The 18,907-nt window shown below is 46.3% G+C and overlaps 1 protein-coding gene across 2 annotated transcripts; it reads left to right on the top strand.

Annotated features, from left to right (window-relative positions):
• The first annotated feature begins 308 nt into the window (after window positions 1–308).
• On the top strand, window positions 309–16,787 carry LOC117040167 (glutamine synthetase-like). 2 transcript variants are annotated; one of them, XM_033137766.1, is made up of 7 exons: window positions 309–456; window positions 7,806–7,980; window positions 10,233–10,394; window positions 10,519–10,665; window positions 13,122–13,249; window positions 14,421–14,620; window positions 16,421–16,787. In XM_033137766.1, the coding sequence occupies exons 2-7, from the start codon at window positions 7,815–7,817 to the stop codon at window positions 16,770–16,772; spliced, it is 1,155 nt and encodes a 384-aa protein (XP_032993657.1). In that variant the 5' UTR covers window positions 309–456; window positions 7,806–7,814; the 3' UTR covers window positions 16,773–16,787. The 2 variants fall into 2 exon arrangements, with proteins under 2 accessions (XP_032993657.1, XP_032993656.1); XM_033137765.1 differs by lacking the exon at window positions 309–456 and adding an exon at window positions 2,550–2,651.
• Window positions 16,788–18,907: the final 2,120 nt, after the last annotated feature.

Here is an 18,907-nt window from a genome sequence, read left to right as displayed (position 1 = left end):
GCTGCTCCATCTCTGGCTAATGGATTGAGACAAATTTGGCCTCCCCTGACCATGACAGTGTTTCTAGGAAGCAGGAAATGGCCTGGACAGTGCTGGCAGAGAACATACCATGCCTCCTGTTAGTTCTCCAGACCTTTTTTATTTATTATGGTCATTTTTACTCCTGGTGTCTCAGCTCCAGCTGTTAAAGGGATCAGATTGTTACTTCCCAGGCTGCCTCTAGACCCCCAGAGCCAGGAAGCAAACCTTTTATGACATCACAGCTTTCCTGCCCTCCTCCCTCTAGCTTCCCTCACTCTGTCTCCATCTGAACCACACACCTGGAGAAGGCAACACACCTGGGCAACCCTAGTCCCACCCAACACCCATCATGAGGGAAGCTGATCAAATCCTGGTTGATTGACTTACTTGTTAAAGCAGGGAACCCACCTCTTTCTTCAGACACAATGAGATCAGGTCAGAAGAGTAATGCAGTCCCTGGGGAGTGGTTCCTACAGTAGAAGGCTGTACACCCAAGCTGCTGGGTTTTTAAAACATAATGTATGAATGAGACGTAATTGTGTGTCCTATAGGTCAGGAGAGGGGAACCGTTTTTTCTGATAACGTCAGACGTAATCCTTTGGTGGCCATAACCAGAGCATGAAGTACATGGGCCCAGAAACAGAACAGGGTGGAACCAAGAACAGAAGTAGCCGGGGCACCCCCCCCCTGTCTCTTTCTGCCACCCCTTTCCCCCATTCTCCTCACCACGGAACCAGCTGCAGGACATCAGGCCAAAAGTTTCCCATTCCATGATTCCTGCTCTAAGTGCACACACATCAGGGAGTCGGGATTGGCTGATGCTGTTTGTCAAGTCTATACTCTCCTCAACAAATCCTAAACTAACCAGCTACTTTCAGGTAGAGTGGCTGCTTCTGGCCCATGGCCCATTGGCTTCTGTACTACTATGGGGTTTTGTGGGAGGGGGAGATTTTTGACTTTGATGTCAGGTGGCCAAACTTATTCCCCTGCTCTTTCATTAACTACGTGGACCCTTCCATCATCATCTTCCAACTACGTGGACCCTTCCATCATCATCTAAGGCCCTCAGAAGGAGGTGCAGAGGGTGGCAATGGAAGAAGAGGCATTTTCCGTGGGGTCTTCCTATCTGCAGTATACTCTCCCCAGAGTCCAACTTTAGTCAGTATTTAGACACAAGACTAATATATTCCGCTTTGTCAAGACTTTTGGTATTTAACTTAGATCACACTGCAGGGTGATTTATGCCATTTGTGGTGCTCGTCTTTTACTGGGGTGGAGGGTAGGATTCGTACTTTATATTATTTTTGGATGATCACCTCTATTCATTTTGGTTCTGTTCTCTTGTCACAAGAACATAAGAAGAGCTCTAGTGGATCAGGCCAATGATCCATCTAGTCTGGCATCCTGTTCTCAAGGTAGCCAGCCAGGTGACTATTGGAAGCCTGCAAGCTGGAAGTGAGCTCAACAGCACCTGTGATCCCCAGAAACTGGTATTTGGAGGTATAATGCTACTGACAGCAAAGCTAGACTTGTCCTCCATGAGTATGTCCAACCCTCTAAGTTTGGTGGCCATCACATTAAAAAGTACTTTTTCCTCTTTGGGCAGGAGTCTTCCAACACTTAGCGTCACTGGATGTTCACAAGTTACACTATTATGAGAGAGGCATTAAAACTTTTCTCTATCCACTCTCCATGCCGTACATCAGTGCTTCCCAATTAGCTAAGTACTGTGAACCCTCTGTTTTTCAAAATCCAAGCCATGGACCCTCTACATTTGAAAATTTTGATATCTCTATGGTAGTTTTTGTTACGTGAATGGACCCCCTGGGTGGATTATGCGGACCCTCTGGGATCCACAGACCACCAATTGGCAACCACTGCTATGCATTACTTCAGAGACTCCTATAATGTCTAACCCTTTCTTGCCTTATCTCTAAACTAAAAGGCCTCAAATGCTGCAGCCATTCTTTATTTTTCGCTTCCCTTTTCTGAATCTTTTCCAACCCTACAATATGTTTTCCCCTTGCTGTCCTAAGGATTTGTTTAAAAACATATGGCTGTATCCAACTAAGTTTTACTCAGTCAACCTACTGATTGGCCAAACTGATGCCTTTGACTGTTGTCGGAGGACTTGGAAGGGACCAGGGTTCAAACTCCCCTCCTCAATGAGGCTCACAAGGTAAATTTGGGCCAGTCACTGCCTTACAGGGTTGTTGGGACAATTGGGGAAATCACGTGCACCACCTTGAGGTCCTTGGAGGAAAAGCGAGCGATAATCGCAACGAATTAATAATAATAATAATAATAATTAGAAAGTACTGGCGATTCCCACCTACTGGGATTGAGGCGCGCACACAAAGGCTCTGACACTAGCAGTAACCATCGCGCGCCTTTGCCGCTGATAGCCTTTTCCCAGAAAAAGTATTACCAGCGCCGCCCCCACACTGGTTTTGGGGAGCCCGCCCTCTTCCCCGCCTCTCGCTCCGCCTCCGGCCTCTGGTCCGCAGGGGACGCCTATAAGAAAGGCCGGCAGTAGCCGGCAAAGGGGGTAGCTGCTCCGCGAAGCTTGTGGGTTTTGGTCGCGCTGCTGAAACCATCCGAGCGCGCCAGAGACGCCCCCACAGCCGGAGGTAAGCCGCGCCGCCACCGGGCAGGCGCCCCCGTGCGCTCCCGCCGCGTTCCCCGCGACTCCCTTCCGAAAGCGGGCGAAAAGCGCCGCGACTCGGAAGTCAAGCCCCGGAGTGTTTACGAGTAAAGCCTCGCGGGCGCCCCAGCCCCAGAGCCGCATTCCGCAGGATAGAGAGGCGTAATGGGTTTCAACGCGCAAAGGAGATGAGATCGGGGTTCTCTCTCTTTTTTATTTTTATTTTTAGAGGGGCTTCTTCCATTTCTCGCCTATCCATCTCCGCGTCAAGGTTGCGCGCGCGCGCGCACCGGGCTCGACCCTCTTTCCCAGGCGGGAAATGCACGGTTTTCGCCCAACTTATGATCCACTTGGGCTCTTGACTCCTTGAGTGGCGCGGTTTAGGGGGCGACAAGTTGCTTTCTTCCCGAGTAGCCCCCACTGAAATCGCTTCGGGGCGCTCCTGCGTAACAGAACCCGGCGGGGGTGGGGGGTTGCCGCTCGACAAGATTTTGCTTTTGTGTCCAGCCAAGTTCTTCTCAGGCTTGGGAGTTGTAGTTCTCGGGAATTGTAGGGCGAAAATCGCGCCGGCGTTTTCTGCAGCTGCGTGAAGCTGCCGGTTCATTTCCGGCTGGTGATTGACCAGCCCTGGGGCCTTTTTCAAAAGGAAGCTGATCATGAAAAAAATCATAGACTTATTTAAGGCATTTGCAAAACAAAAAAATAAAATAAAATAAAAATTCATTCCAGTAGCACCTTAGAGACCAACTAAGTTTGTTCTTGGTATTTGCATTTACAGGAGTTATTAGTAGGCTATCTGTATTGGCCTTTTTAGCGGGTCTTCATTAGGGGGCATGCTTAATTTTTTTTTTTAAAAAAAGATCTTTTTAGTTTTCAAAAGTGTATGCATTGTCTCTTTCAAGTTGTGTTTTCTACAGGTCAATTACATTCGTGTTATATGCAGTATAAGGTTGGAGAAGAAAAAAGGGGGAGAGGGGGGCTAGTGGCAACACCTGTATTCTTTCACTCAGTGTTATGTGTGGGGTTTTGTGTCTGTCCCCTTGGGTAGTTTCCCTTTCTATTTGCTTGTTATGTTTCCTTGGTAGTGAGAGGTCGGAGGGGACACGTTTTGTAAGTCACTCTTGTGAAAAGCTATGAATTAATGTAATTAATCATAACAGTAGTGAGTGAGATTTTGAATACAGTAAGACTTTTATTATGCTGGATGTTGATTTATTTATTTTTTAAAAAGCAAGAGTTGTTAGAAATTTATTCGTAGTTTCTTTAAAATGTCACCTGGAACGTGGTTGGCGCTGCGGTCTAAACCGCTGAGCCTCTTGGGCTTGCCGATCGGAAGGCCTGTGGTTCAAATCCCTGCGACGGGGGTGAACTCCCATTGCTTTGTCCCAGCTCCTGCCAGTTCGAAAGCACGCCAGTGCAAATAGATAAATAGGTACCGCTGTGGCGGGGAAGGTAAACGGAATTTCTGTGCGCTGTGGCTTCTTTCACGGTGTCCTGTTGCACCAGAATAGGTTTAGTCATGCTGGCCACATGACCCGGAAAGCTGTCTGTGGACAAACGCTGGCACTAAAAGTGAGAAGAGCACCGCAACCCCATGGTCACCTTTTCCTGGACTTAATGTCCAGGGGTCCTTAACCTTTTTTTAAAAACCTGGCTTCTATCTTAATCTGTATTTGACGCATATTTAAAACTTAATGTAGAACGATGGTTAAATAAAATCACCACTTAAATGAGTGTTTTTAAAAAATTATACAAACTTAATTCCACCACATCATCAACATAAACTGTTAGCCTATTTGAATGCCTCTGGGAATAGGTTTTAAGTGCCAGGAAAGAAAAAAGCCAGATGAATAACTATTGAATACAAAAGATAAATTACTCTTTAAATACCGTTTTGGAAAACCTGTAAAAATTAATCAACACCTGATTTCCCTGGAGAGAGTGGTAAGCAATCCTACCGTCACCATGAAAATTATATTATGGGTTGTATAAAATGTGAGCATTAACTCAGAATTGACTTGTTGAAATGAATGGACACAACAAACTTAGATACCGCTCCATCTCCGCTAATTTTTAAAGTGTAGACTCTATTATTATTATTATTATTATTATTATTATTATTATTATTATTATTATTACTATTTTTTATTTATGATTTATTTATTTAGCTTTGCGTACAGTCCTATATCTGTAGAATGAATTCAGGGCCAGTTGACAACATAAATTAGCAATATAAAAAACACAAAATACCTAATAAAAATCAATAATAATAATAATCCAGTAATCCCCCTTTTATAGGGTCACAAAGGAAGCCCCCCTCTCTCTCACACACACCCCAAAGCCAACAACTTTAAAACATGGCCTTAAATATGGTATAAATTACAAATATTTTGAAAACTTTGTATAAGCTGCCCAGGAACAGGGTGAATGATAGATAAATTGAAATAGCTAATTGTCAAGAAGAGGCTGAGCTGCTTGGATGAACGAAAGGCCCATCTAGTCCAGCCTCCTGTTCTCACAGTGGCCAATCGGATGCCCCAATAGGACCCAACTCTCCCCACTTGTGACTTCTAGCAGCTGTTACACCCAGAGGCACATAAGGAGTGCAAAGAAGTCTTGCTGCTTTCAGCTGCACAGGTGAAGCAAGGGGACCCCATCACGGAAAAGAGACCCGTATCCCCTGCAGGATTACTTTTCTCACATTTTCTCAGAATGCAAGAACACCAGAAGGGAAATGGTTTTTAAGGCTTCTTATCTGCCTCAAGGCCCTGGAACGATTGTGCAAAGGGCAGGATGCCTCAATGGCCGATCTTAAAGGCCCTGGTTGGGGTGCAGTTGGTTTTTAAGGTAACAAGAGCCCTAAATTATTTAGATCAGTAATGTGGCATCCCAGGTTCAGTTGGACGACAGCTCTCTTCGCACACACACCCCTGACCATTGGCCATTTTGGCCGGTGCTGGTGGGAGTTGGAGCCTAACAACTAGGTGGGGGGGGCACAGCTTCCACATTCAAATTTTCAGCCTTAAAAGTCCCCATCATTTCTGTTTAATTGATGGAGGAGGGGGCGAGGAGAAAAATCAGTGGGCGTGACTTCTTCGCCATGCCCCATAAAAACAAAAATTTCTTCCTCTTTCACCGCCTCCGTTCTCTTAACGTTCAAACTGAAGAATCATTCTGTTAAGTCTCAAAAGCTGCTTTGCAACGTAAGTTCACTTGGCCCTAAGATATATATTTTGTCCAGAGGTGAAAAGATGGTGTAGTACTAACCAAGGAGGAGTGGCTAATTAAATTAATGGATTGTGCCAAAATGGCAAGGGTAATAAGAAACCAAGAAGGGTGGGGTGGGGAGTTATTAAAGATTGGGGGGAAATTGTGGTATATTGGAAAAATTCATGTGTGCAAATAAGTTCATTAACAGGGTTAATGTAAAACAAGCAGTCAAACATATTGCTAAGAGAAACTAAAGAATAATTTAAAGACGGAGTAATGTGGAAAATGCAAAGTAAAACCAAAAAGAAGCCACAAAAGGGGGGAGGGAAGTCAAATGTGTGTACAGTATTAGAATTGGGTATCTGAAGAAGTGTGCATGCACACGAAAGCTCACACCAAGAACAAACTTAGTTGGTCTCTAAGGTGCTACTGGAATGATTTTTTTAAAAAAAATTGTTTTGACTATGGCAGACCAACACGGCTACCTACCTGTAACTAGTATTAGAAATGTATGTGATTTGTGTTTTTGTAAGTTGTATGTCTGTAAATTTTTGAACCCCCCCCCAAAAAAAAAATTATATTAAAAAGAAAGATATTTGCCTAGTGTCACCTTAAGGTGGGCTCTACTTCTTCCTCCAGCTGTTGAATTGGCCTACAAATTCCACTGTTTGTTTTTCCACTTCCTTGCTGGGTCTTAGCTTAGTGGTGGTTGGCAAGTTCCTGCTTCTCCCCTTATACTTTGCTAGGTGGGTCTCCACTGACGCTCAAGGAGAGAAAGCTTTAGCCTGAAAACTTGTTTAGGAAGCCAAACCAATACTTTAACGAGCATAGCTGCCACCTTCCCCCAGTGGGGTTTATTGCCAGGGGTGCAGTTTTAATTAAGCTCTTTATACATTTGCATCAGCTTCCATCCTCTTCCCAATCTCCAGGTGCCAATTTGTACCCTTATCCAGGGATGGAAGGTAGCTGTAGCCCTCCATAGGTTGTTGGACAACAACTCACATCGTCCCTCACTATTGTTCATGCTGGGTGGGCCACTGGTGGGAGTTGGCACCCAAGATCCGGAGGGTCAGAGGTCTCCCCCACCCCACCCCCCATGCAACTGAAACTGTGGATACTTCCATTGTGTTGGATGAACATATTTTTAAAAAAATTAAAATTCTGTGTGCATGTAGAGTGCAGCTGTGGAATCTTTTTGATGTTAACTGTTTATTAGCACTGTGGAATTTCATGAGTAAATGGGGAAGGTTTTTTGTGGGGGGGGGAGGAAAGAGATGGGGGCCCTCCCAGGAAGAGCCTGTTACATAATTCTCCTTCCAAAAGTTACCAGCTTGTATTAACCCAATCTTCAACCACTGTAAAAATGGACCTGTCTGATATCTCTTTCATTATCCCCTGGTGCCCGCAAATCAATCTTGCATTGCCCTAGAGCAGGCTAGCTAGTAGGGGTGGGGTTGATTCACAGCAGATAACTGCTTCTCAGCTGTGAGATGTTTTGAGATAACAATGCTATTCTGATCTGAGCCCCTGCAACAACACTCTTAATGCCTGGGCGTGTGGTTAATCCAATCATACTAACCACCCCCTCCTGCAAAGCTTCTAGCTCCTTCACCTCTTTCAGCGACAGCTGCTGAGGTTCCAACTGCTTAATGAGGAGTGAAGCTGGGAAAGGAGATGTTGAGGGGAAGACACCAGTTGTGCAAGTTTGGTGGTGCTTTCATTTGCCTAGGAATGCAGGGAGCTGCCTTATACTGACCGTTCGTCCTTCCATCTCAATATTGTCCACTATAAGCAAGCCTTATTATCACTTCGTTCACCTAGCAGCGCAAGGAAGGTTTGGTCATTTACCCCGGCAGATGAGCTCTGAGAGAGAGAGTCCCATCCAGAGTTTGAAGGGGATCTAAAATGTCTTCCTTCCTCTCGCCCCTAGGTTGCCACCATGTCTGTGTCACACAGTTCCAAGCTGAACAAGTCGGTCAGGGACCAGTACATGAAGCTGCCCCTGGGGGACAAGGTGCTGGTCACATACATCTGGATCGATGGATCTGGCGAAGGCCTTCGCTGTAAAACCAGAACCCTGAGCAAGGAGCCAAAGAGCGTTGAAGGTAAGGCTGGCCGGTGGTTGCCCTCATCCTCTCTTGCAGGGGCAAGGAACCTTTTCTTCTAGCCTATGGGCCACACTTCCCCTCTGGAGAACCTTCCAGGAGGCCACATGCAAGTGGCAGGAGGATCCAGGGGCAAAAGTGGGCAGAGCTTTGGGTGTTACATGCCACCTTTGTGGTGTAGGCTAGTTTCTGCACAGCAAAGGGTAAGGACACATCCCACCCAGGTAAAGCACTCAGGGAATGGTGCAAAGCAGGGCCAGTAGGTGGTGTGGTTTGGAGAGTCCCGATGGCCAGATAGAAACGCTCTGAGGGCCACATTCAACCTATGGGCCTGAGGTTCCCTTATTCCTGCTCTCTTGGGATGGCTCTGCTTGTGGTTAAAAGTCATTCCAACACCTTGTGCAGTGTGGCTTCCTCTGTTCTCTCTACCTGCTTACAGTCCAGCTTTGGATCTGTCGACTCCCAGCATAGTCACACCCAAGTAGCAATCTAGTTAGTGTTAGGAGCTAGAAATTTGCAGAATCCTTTTTAAACAGGCAGGTCCCCAGACACCTGGCATTATTATTATTATTATTATTATTATTATTATTATTATTATTATTATTATTTTCTACTTCTGCTTCCTGAAATGTTTGCCAACGTAATTGGAAGCGACTTTTTACTTCCTCTTGGGGATTCTCAACTGCAGGCTGGGCTGCGGTTAATGTGGATGCCACTTGACCTGTGCAAATCCTCAGCGACAGGTACGTGAATGAACCTGCCAGGCTTTGATTACAGGGAGTGGAAGAAGCCTGGCAGGTTCATTCATGTACCTGCCACTGAGGATTTGCATAGGTCAATTCATATCATGTGTGAGGAACCTCTAAGACTGCAGGCTTAATGAGGTCCACCGCTCCTCACATATTTGGCCAAGCCTCATCCATCTGACGTCATAGGAACATATGAGATTTACTTGTACACTGGTCAATATAGTTGTTGTTTTTTACACTGATTTGCAGCAGCTCTCCAGAACATTCCCAACTCTTCCTAGACGTCCCAGGAATGGAACCTGGGGCCTTATGTGTGCAAGACAGATGCTCAACCTTCCCCCTGAGCTACAGCCCTTCTCTCTGATGCCTAAGGTGTGGAAAGGCAGCTGTGTTGGCCCAAAACGGGCTTCTAAAGTGCCGCTGAACCGCTGATCATCGGAACTGCTGATCACAGCGTGTGGGTCTTTTCAAGCCCCTTCCTAAGCATGATGCTTAGAAGACCCGGGTGATCAGCTGGTTTTCCAGGGCTCCGGAGTGCAATGCAGGGCTCTTGCAAAGTGACCTGTGCAGTGCTGTCAGATTTGGACCACAGCAGGTAGGGGAGATAGGTCCAGTTTGCCCAGCCGGTGGTCTGAACTGAACCTAGAAAGCTGCCTTATACCACCTAATGCCACATACTGTTTGCTGTGCACTGGCAATGTGTTGCATCTTTTAGTGCAACAGCACCTTCTCTCTGGAACTCCCTGCCTCTTGTTATTAGGCAGGGTGCCTTTAATGTGTTGTTCTTGGAACCTACTAAAAACTGGTCAGCTTGCGTAGGTCAGGCTCCCCAGACATCTAAATTTATTATTAAGCATAGATGTGTTTAAAAACAAAAACAAATGCTGGTTTTATTTAGATTTTGATAAATGTTTCTGCTTTTCTGTTGGAAAGTGGTTTTTCTGCTTTTTAATATTTCTTATTCTCTTAAGTGTATTTTCTTTTTGTTTTATGCAAACCGCTTAGGGGTTTTAGTTTGTGTGTGTGTGTATATATAATCTGCCCACTCCAAGGAGTTGGTTAATTAGTTAGTTAGCTAGCTAGCTAGCTACTTAGTTAAATAAATAAATGCAGGATCTGTCTATGGCAGGCATGGGCAAACTCGGCCCTCCAGATGTTTTGGGACTACAACTCCCATCATCCCTGGCCACGGGTCTTGTTAGCCAGGGATGATGGGAGTTGTAGTCCCAAAACATCTGGAGGGCCGAGTTTGCCTACGCCTGGTCTATGGGTTCATGTAGCTGAGTATTATATTGCTGCTCACTGGAAGCGACTCCAGGAGATGTCCTACCTGGAGATGCCAGGGATTGAACCTGGGAACTTCTGCATGTAAAGCAGATGCTCTACCTCTGAGCTATGGCCCTTGTTTTCTCACCAATGATTTTTTTTCCTGGCCAGCCTCTTAATAGGTCTGGATTCAGTAGAGTGATACCTAAAACACCTTTATTTCAATCCCTCCTGCAGATCTCCCAGAATGGAACTTCGATGGATCCAGCACAGGCCAGTCCGAAGGCTCCAACAGCGACATGTTCTTGATCCCCGTTAAGATATTCAGAGACCCTTTTACCCTTGATCCCAATAAGCTTGTCTTATGTGAGGTTCTGAAATACAACCGGAAGCGAGCAGGTAAGGTCTTAATTCTGTGCTCTGTTTCCTCCAAGTTGGACAAACCAATAAATAGCCTTTGCACACCTGCAAACCTTGGACTTGAAGCGAAATGCCGTGTCGACATAACTCTTCTTCCTTGCAGAAACCAATTTGAGGAGCAGCTGCAAGATAGTCATGGACATGGTCAAAGACAGCCAGCCTTGGTTTGGGATGGAGCAAGAATACACTTTGCTGGGTGTCGATGGGCACCCATACGGCTGGCCCACGAATGGGTTTCCAGGACCACAAGGTAAGAAAAATTAGGCTTTCAGCTAAAATGGATGGATGCAGCTAGGGGTATGAGAGGACGTGCCTTCTGGCTGGCACCATATCAGACATACCGCAATACTCTTTCGCTTTAATGATGTATTACATATATAAAGCGAGAATGAGCGTCATCCTGTAAATTGCCCTTGGACTGCTTGATTGATTGATTTGAAGCATTGATGTCCTGCTCTTCATCAAATAAGGCTCCCAGGGTGGCTTCCAAAATTTATTTCATCCTTCCTGCCTTCAGGCCTAACTATCTAAAAGTCAAAAATAAAAAATCCAAGAACTCTGGCCTGGCGGGAGATCAGTTTTAAAGTCTTCAAACAGTTCTATTATTAAGGTATTGGAACAAATTCCAGTCGAAATAAATTCCAGGACAAGGCCCTGTTTCGATAATTCTTCGTCAGCTGGAATATTAAGAAATCCTACGTTAGAAATCTTATAATATTTATAAGTGCTTATATACATAATATCCTTTCGTGAGATCATTAGTTATACTTCACTATCTAAAAGGCATGACACAAAAGGAAAAAGGGATGGGGAGGGAGGAGGAAAAAGAACTTTTCATGTGGTTCTGGGCCTAATTTAATTAGTATGGTGAGGAGGGGGAAAGGAAGTGGCAGACCAACAGACAAAAGATGTTGCTGAGCTTTGCCAAGCCTGGTGAAGATGCCATTGCAGCAAGGGTGGGGTGGGGTTTTCTGACGGGGGGCCAGGGGAGATCAGTCTTTGAACCTCTGCCTGTTGCTAGCAGGAGAATTCACAAATAGTCCCCTTTCCCCTAAAGGTTTTGGTAGACGTTTGTTATGCCATAAGTCAAGATGGTTGCCTGCCAAGATCCTTATATATAACTTGGATTTGGAAAACTTTGGTGGCAGTTCATCTGCTTTGCATGCAGAAGGTCTCGGGTTCAATGCCTGGCATCTACAGGTAGGGGGTGGGAAACAGTCCCTGACTCAAAACCTGGAGTCAATAATAAGCTAGATGGACCAAAGATCAAGCCTGTACGAGGCAGCTCCCCATGTTTCTGTGTTCCTGCCCTGTGGGACCAAATGCACTGCCTAGGCCTCTCCACCTGGTTTCCTGTTTGCCAGGGTGGATGATGGAAGAGATGTGAGTCAGTTAACACTTGTTGCTTCACCCACTTTTGGCTGCTCCTGCCAGTGGCAGGTGGCTCCCAGAAGGTTCCTTCAGGAGGGAATGTGGGCTTTGTTCCCCAACTCTGCTATGAATTGATTGGGTCCCTGGTGCCGAGTCACAGATAAGCGCCTCAGAATGCTCATGTGATCAAGTACTGTCTTGCTGATGCAAGCAACACACACACACACACACATACGTGCATGCGCTGCCTTGCATTCGCCATCTGTGCATTGTGTATCTTGCAAATCATCTGACCTTTCCCTCCCTGACGTTGCTTGCCTGACCGGGCATTGCACAAAAAGTTTCCACTCGCTAACCGGTTTGGTTGCGAAATCCTCCTCCGTGTGAGGAGTTAATGAAAGTTGCATGCCAGGCCCTTTCAGCAAAGAGTGTTCTGCCCTTGCCATGCGCCCTGCAAGCAAGCCTGCGAACTGGGGCAACCGGTGGAGGCTGCTTTGTTAGGGCTATTAGGGCACTACCCTACCGACTTAAGCCTGCCCTCAGCCAGCCCCCCCCCCCCCAGCATTTTTCTCTGTCACCACTTCCCCCCTTCTCAGTGCACCCGCCTTCTTTCTCCCATGGCTTGGCCACTGCTGTGTTGTTGCAGCCTGGCTCTGCTTTTGCTCGACTCTCCTGCCCTGACTTCATGCCTATCCAGATTGGGACGCAATGCCTCAAATCCTCCAATGGGGGGGGAATCCTTACATTTTTATTATATAGAGATAAGTGGCAGGGCTCCTCTGGCCTTCCGTATATTGTCAAACTCTTTGTTCCACCAGCCCTGGCCAGCATGGAATGATGGGAGTCCTTGTCCCCAAAAATTAAAAGGGCCACAGCTATAAACAGAGGTGACATTTGGAGGTGTCACTTGCTATGTCATAAATAAATCTTGGCAAGCGATGGGACCCAGTGCTTCCCCCCCCCTGGAGATACTCAAGGGTACTCAATATACCAGCACTTTATTTTCCCCTCCAGTGTTAAAAGTGTGGCACTTTCTGTAACAACTTCCATGGTGAGTCCTGGAACCCTTTTTTTTCTTTTCCTTTTTAAAAAGCAGTGGGTGGACCTAACATTTTGACAGGTGAAGACTGTTTGTGTGTGTGTAAGGAAGAGGAGGAGATAGATCCCAATTGCTGTTTTTCCAACTTAGGGGAGGCATTCCCTTGTCCCTGTCTCTCTGTCTGTGTTTCTTACTTTCTTATTTTCTAAGATGGCACCTCTTATTGGATATGCACATAATCGCCTAACAAAGCAGCATGCTAATTGTATGTGTCGTGTGCTTTTTCTCTCTCCTAGGACCTTATTACTGTGGGGTTGGGGCCAACAAGGTGTACGGGCGTGACATAGTGGAGACCCATTACAGGGCCTGCATTTATGCTGGTGTGGAGATCTGTGGCACCAACGCTGAAGTCATGCCTTCTCAGGTATGTAGAAAGAGGACCTATGGGGCATCGTCAGCTGAAGGAAAGGGCCATAGCTCAGCGGTGGGGCATCCGTTTTGCATGCTGGAGTCCCAGGTTCAACCCCCAATGGCATCTCCAGGTGGGGCTGGGTGAGACACCCACCTGAAATGCCAGGAAGCTGCTGCTGGTCAGTGTAGACAAGACTGAACTAGGTGGGCCACTTGTCTAATTCAGTATAGGGCAGTTTCCTGTTTCCCTGTGAAGAGGAAGTGTGCATTCCCTGGGTGGGAGGAGTGATCAAGAGCTGGATATGCCCACTAAATGTGGCCTGCCAGTTGCTGGCTCTTAATACAGCGTATTGCTTCCTCTTATTGCTCTGACTTTCCAGCCTGAATTTTTGATCTGCCACCTGCTCCAGCCAGTCTTTTCTTCTTCTTCTTCTTCTTAATAATATCATTTTTATTTTTATATAAATGCATTGAGAAAAACTTTCACATTTATCTTTCCATTTGTTTAACATTTTGGCCTTTTAGGGGCCGTGACTTCCCTCAAACCCTCCACATGATTTTCTAATATCTATTACTTTATACTATACTTCTTAACTCAATCATTGCCTTAAATCATCATATCCAACTTAATCACAGTAATTTCATATTTACAATGACATTTCTTTGATAATCCACAAAGCTTCTTGCAGTCCTATCAACTTATTTGATTGAATACCATTGTCTTTTAAATAATTTGTAAATTTAGCCCAGTCTTTGATGAATTTCTGGTCCCGCTGTTCTCAGATTCTTCCCGTCATTTTATCCAATTCCGCATACTCCAGTAATTTCACTGTCCATTCTTCCTTTGTCGGTGTTTCTTCTTTCCAGTTTTGTGCTATTAAGATTCTTGCCGCAGTCACTGCATATTGGAAAAGTTTAAAGTCTTGTTTTTTAATGTATGTACCAGTAATGCCCAGTAAGAAGGCTTCTGGTTTTTTTTAGCAAATGTATATTTCAACATTTTCTTCATTTCATTATAAATCATATCCCAGAAGCCTTTCACCTTCTTACATTCCCACCACATATTATAACCAGCCAGTCTTTTCTATTAGGGGCACCTCTGCCTTGGCACAGTGTATTTGGCAACCTTGAAGACTAGGAACCTGTTTTCTTTTTGCACTAACAGCATCTCTTTCTAACTGCAGTGGGAATTCCAGGTGGGGCCTTGCGAAGGTATTGAGATGGGTGACCACCTGTGGATGGCGAGGTACATTTTGCATCGGGTCTGCGAAGATTTTGGGGTAATCGCCACCTTGGATCCAAAACCGATAACCGGCAACTGGAATGGCGCTGGGTGCCACACCAATGTCAGCACGAAAGAAACAAGGCAGAAAGGGGGTATCAAGTGAGTTGGCTTTCCTGTCTAGGGTACTCAAGTGGGTCATTTGAGGGTCTGTGGGTGCAGCTGGAGCCTCCCCAAAACACTGCAGCAATGTTGTCTCTGTTTGCTTGCTAAGTTGCTTGCACTAGGAGCCAGTGTGGTGTAGTGGTTAAGAGTGGTGGACTTGTAATCTGGTGAACCGGGTTCGCTTCCCCGCTCCTCCACTTGTAGCTGCTGGGTGACCTTGGGCTAGTCACACTTCTTTGAAGTCTCTCAGCCCCACTCACCTCACAATGTGTGTGTTGTGGGGAAGGAAGGGAAAGGAGAATGTTAGCCGCTTTGAGACTCCTTCAGGCATTGATAAAGCGGGATATCAAATCCAAACTCTTCTTCTCCTGTTGTTTTTGCTGTAGCCCACCCACTCCATCGTTTCCACTGCTGCTGTCCTCTCGCTCCCCTTGGGCAGAGAAGATGAGTGGCAATGCCATGCAGAATGCCAGGCCTCTTGGCAAGCAGGGGGTGGGGGGCATTCTGGAGTACGGCTGAAGTGGTGGTGGGGGCTAGTGGGAGTGTCCAGGAGGTTGCACATTCCCATTTTGCCTCAGGTGGCAAGGCGGTACATGCCACCCCTGGCTATTTGATTGTCAAGTGTGGTTCTGTATTTGCCAGGCTTGTAGCAAAGGGCTGCCTTTGAGATGATGCTTCCACTTGCGCCTATATAATGGACGAACGTCAGGATTGTGCAAAATGTGTCTGGAGGCTCCTGTTCCTCAAATCATTGTGTGATTTTCCCCATTAAAACTATATTGCAGAGGGAGTGTTGCCAAGCTTCCAGTGTAAGATTTGGGGCTGTCCCTTTCAGGGGAAATACATAAATAAATATAAATGAAAGATTTCTGTTGAGTTCCAATTATGATTCACGTTGCCAAGATCATGCATAGTATCAGTTCTTTTGACAATATCTACCATTTGTACAATCAAAAATATTCAGAAGCACTCATTTTGGACAGTGATCAGTGGTTTGCTTTTGTGAAATTTATGGTCACTGTCAAAATGCCATATTTTCCGGCGTATAAGGCGACTGGGCGTATAAGACAACCCCCAACTTTTCCAGTTAAAATAGAGTTTGAGATATACTCAACCACAGATTCTCCACCCAGCGTATAAGACGACCCCCGACTTTTGAGAAGATTTTCCTGGATTAAAAAGTAGTATTATACGCCAGAAGTAGGTTTCCAGAAATCTACCAACATACTCCCATCTTAAAGTTATAAAGTGGTGCCTCGCTAGACGATAAACTCGCTAGACGAAGGCATTCATCAAGCGGAAGGCAGCCCCACAAGACGAAAAAGTCTATGGGGCTGCCTCGCAAGACAAAAATTTTCCGTCTTTTTTTTTTTCGCCTAGAGAAAGCGTGGCTTGCATTGCCGCTTCACTAGACAAAAAACCCGCTAGACGAAAATTTTCGCAGGACGAATTATTTTAGTCTAGCAGGGCACCACTGTATATACCATCTCTCTCTCTCTCTCTCTCTCTCTCTCTCTCTCTCTCTCTCTCTCTCTCTCTCTCTCTCTCTCTCTCTCACACACACACACACACACACACACACACACACACACACACACACACAGAGAACATTTTTGACATTTGCAGAGGAGTGATGCCGTCTGTGCCATAATTTCAAGAAGTTTTCCTGAACATAAATGCTGTATTGCTTTTCTAAGGTGCTCCATCTGACACTGGAGTCTGTGATTATCCTGCGCTCCAGAAATGCACTGTCTCTGCCCTAACGCGTATTTTTTTCTTTCTGCCTCTCCTCTTCAGGTTCATTGAAGCTGCCATAGACAAGCTGAGCAAACGCCACAAGTACCACATCCGCATGTATGACCCTCGCGGGGGCCAGGACAACTCCCGGAGGCTGACGGGCCAACATGAGACCTCCAGCATCTTCGAGTTCTCGGCCGGGATTGCCAACCGTGGGGCCAGCATCAGGATCCCCCGCCAAGTTGGCCAGGATGGGTGCGGGTACTTTGAGGACCGCCGCCCCTCTGCCAACTGCGACCCGTATGCCGTAACAGAGGCCATTGTGAGGACTGTCCTCCTCAATGAGACAGGGGACGAGCCCATGGTTTATAACAACGAGGAGCGGTTGCAGAGGGCGGCCGCCAAAGACTAAGCCTCCGTGGCCCCCTCACTCCTTAAAGTGTTGTCCTGTAGTGGTTAGTAAATGGTTGACATCTTTGGAACTCCTGGCATCGTGACATGTTGACTTATAGAACATATTTCTATATGTATACATATATATATTTTTAGGATAGAGAGAAATTATTTTCCTAGTGGGCTTAATGAGTTTCCTGGTTGTTATTGTTGTTTAGATAATAATGTGGGCTTTTGAAGTATGGGGTGGGGGAACTTGTGGCCCTCCATTGGTTGTTGGACTCTGGTTCTCACCAGCCCCAAGCCAGCAGGTCCAGCGCTCCTGGATGATGGGAATTGTATAGTGGTCTCCGAAGGGCCTGTATGCTCCCCAACCTTGGTTTACGGTTGGGCTTGTTTCTTGGTTTAAATTGACTTTGTAAGTGGGAAGATCAGGTTTTGTATAAATTTGTACACTCCTTCCACCCCTTCCCTTTTTCTGTCTCCACTACAACGAAATAATAAAGCGCAAGCTCTTAGGTGCTGTTGGGCCCCAGTGTTCATTCAGTCCGTGCATCCTTGAGCCAAATCGTTTAGAACAACATGTCCCACGATTGCAGGGGTGTGATCTCCCAAAGCCACTCCATTCCCTGGCCCTGCTTTGCACCCCGAGTGGGGATAGCCAGCAGATGGCATGACCAGTAATCCCGGAGTTCCTGCTCCCACTGCGTCGTGAAAGGGTCCGCTGGCTATGATCTGAAGGTAGTTGTTGTGAGTTCTGAAGGTTTCCAAAGGTTTTCTGCAGGTATCTGAAGGTTCCGGAGATTCCGGAGGTCTCCGGATAGAAAGATAGGCTAAGCTAGGTAGCGGCCAAAACTTAGAAGGCCAAATAAAAGCTTTTGAAATGAAAGAAATAAATACTAAGAGACTGCAATCAATGGTGAAGAAGCTCTCAACTGCTCTGTGCGGCTGGTTTTGCTTTCGGTTTCTCTCTGGCTTGTCTCGCACTGATGTTCTCTCTGGCTTGTCTCGCGCGTTCTCCACACACGCTACAGAGAGCGGAGGCTATTTATTAAGAAATCAAACATCGTCACAACATTTACAAGAACCAATCACAACCTTGTCTCTATGCTAGTTTCTGGGCAGGAAACTATCAACTGACTGTTACATTGGCTAAATTGGCGTGCTTTGCCCCAAGCGCGGAAGGTTACCTTAAAATAAACATAAACAAACAGGTGCAGGAGCACCTTAAAAACGTATTCCCACAGGAATGTGTCCTTAAAACCTGATTGTGCCTGTTGCTGGTGTAGGTGGAGGACAGAGGGGTCTCTGAAATGTGTGCAGAAGCTAGCCTACGGTACATAGGCAAAACTTAGATTTGTTGCTCCACCCAATTTCGCCTTTGGCCCTGCTCACCCCTGGTGTGTAGCCAGAAAGGGAATGTGGCCCTCGGGCAAAAAACAACAACAAACTTCTGCACCCTGTGAAGATGACTGGCAGTCAACAAGTTAGATTGCTGCAGCAGCCAAGAATTGAATTGGGAAAACATTCTCCCTCACACTCGCATACAAAACCACAACCCTGGAAGGTATGTTGGGCTGTGATTGGCCCAGGTTACTCAATGAACTTCATGGCCAAGTGGGAAGAGTTGAACCCAGATCTCCCAGGTCCTAGTCCAACCCTCTAGACCAGGGGTAGGCAACCTAAGGCCCGTGGGCCGGGTGCGGCCCAATCACCTCAATCCAGCCCACTGATGGTCCAGGAATCAGCGTGTTTTTACATGAGTAGAATGTGTGCTTTTATTTAAAATTCATCTCTTGGTTATTTGTGGGGCATAGGAATTCGTTTATTCCCCACCCACCCAAAAAATACAGTCCGGCCCACCACATGGTCTGAGGGACGGTGGACCGGCCCACAACTGAAAAAGGTTGCTGACCCCTGCTCTATATCAGGCGTCGGCAACGTTATCCGGCCAAGGGCCAGATCAAGCCCACGGAGAGCATCCGTGAGCCAGACATGCTCGGCGCGATGCCAGAAATCATGTCTGCGCATGTCCGTGGCACCAGAAATTGCTTCTGCACATGTCCGTGGTGCCAAATATCACGCCTGCACAGAAGCAATGTTCGGCATCTGGATATGCACAGATGTGATTTCCAGTATCAGCACGTGTGCAGA

This window comes from Lacerta agilis, chromosome Z, assembly GCF_009819535.1.
Source record: "Lacerta agilis isolate rLacAgi1 chromosome Z, rLacAgi1.pri, whole genome shotgun sequence".
Lineage (NCBI taxonomy): Eukaryota > Metazoa > Chordata > Lepidosauria > Squamata > Lacertidae > Lacerta > Lacerta agilis.
The sequence above is the reverse complement of the archived record's forward strand: the minus strand, read 5'-3'. Positions and strand labels throughout refer to the sequence as shown.

What these genes read in the sequence shown, in the direction of transcription:
- LOC117040167 (XM_033137766.1), top strand. Translation starts at nt 7,815, where the DNA reads ATGTCTGTGTCACACAGTTCCAAGCTGAACAAGTCGGTCAGGGACCAG. An exon ending in TGGGTTTCCAGGACCACAAG is followed by an intron (nt 10,666 to 13,121) that starts GTAAGAAAAATT and finishes TCTCTCTCCTAG; the next exon opens with GACCTTATTACTGTGGGGTT. An exon ending in CTGAAGTCATGCCTTCTCAG is followed by an intron (nt 13,250 to 14,420) that starts GTATGTAGAAAG and finishes TTCTAACTGCAG; the next exon opens with TGGGAATTCCAGGTGGGGCC.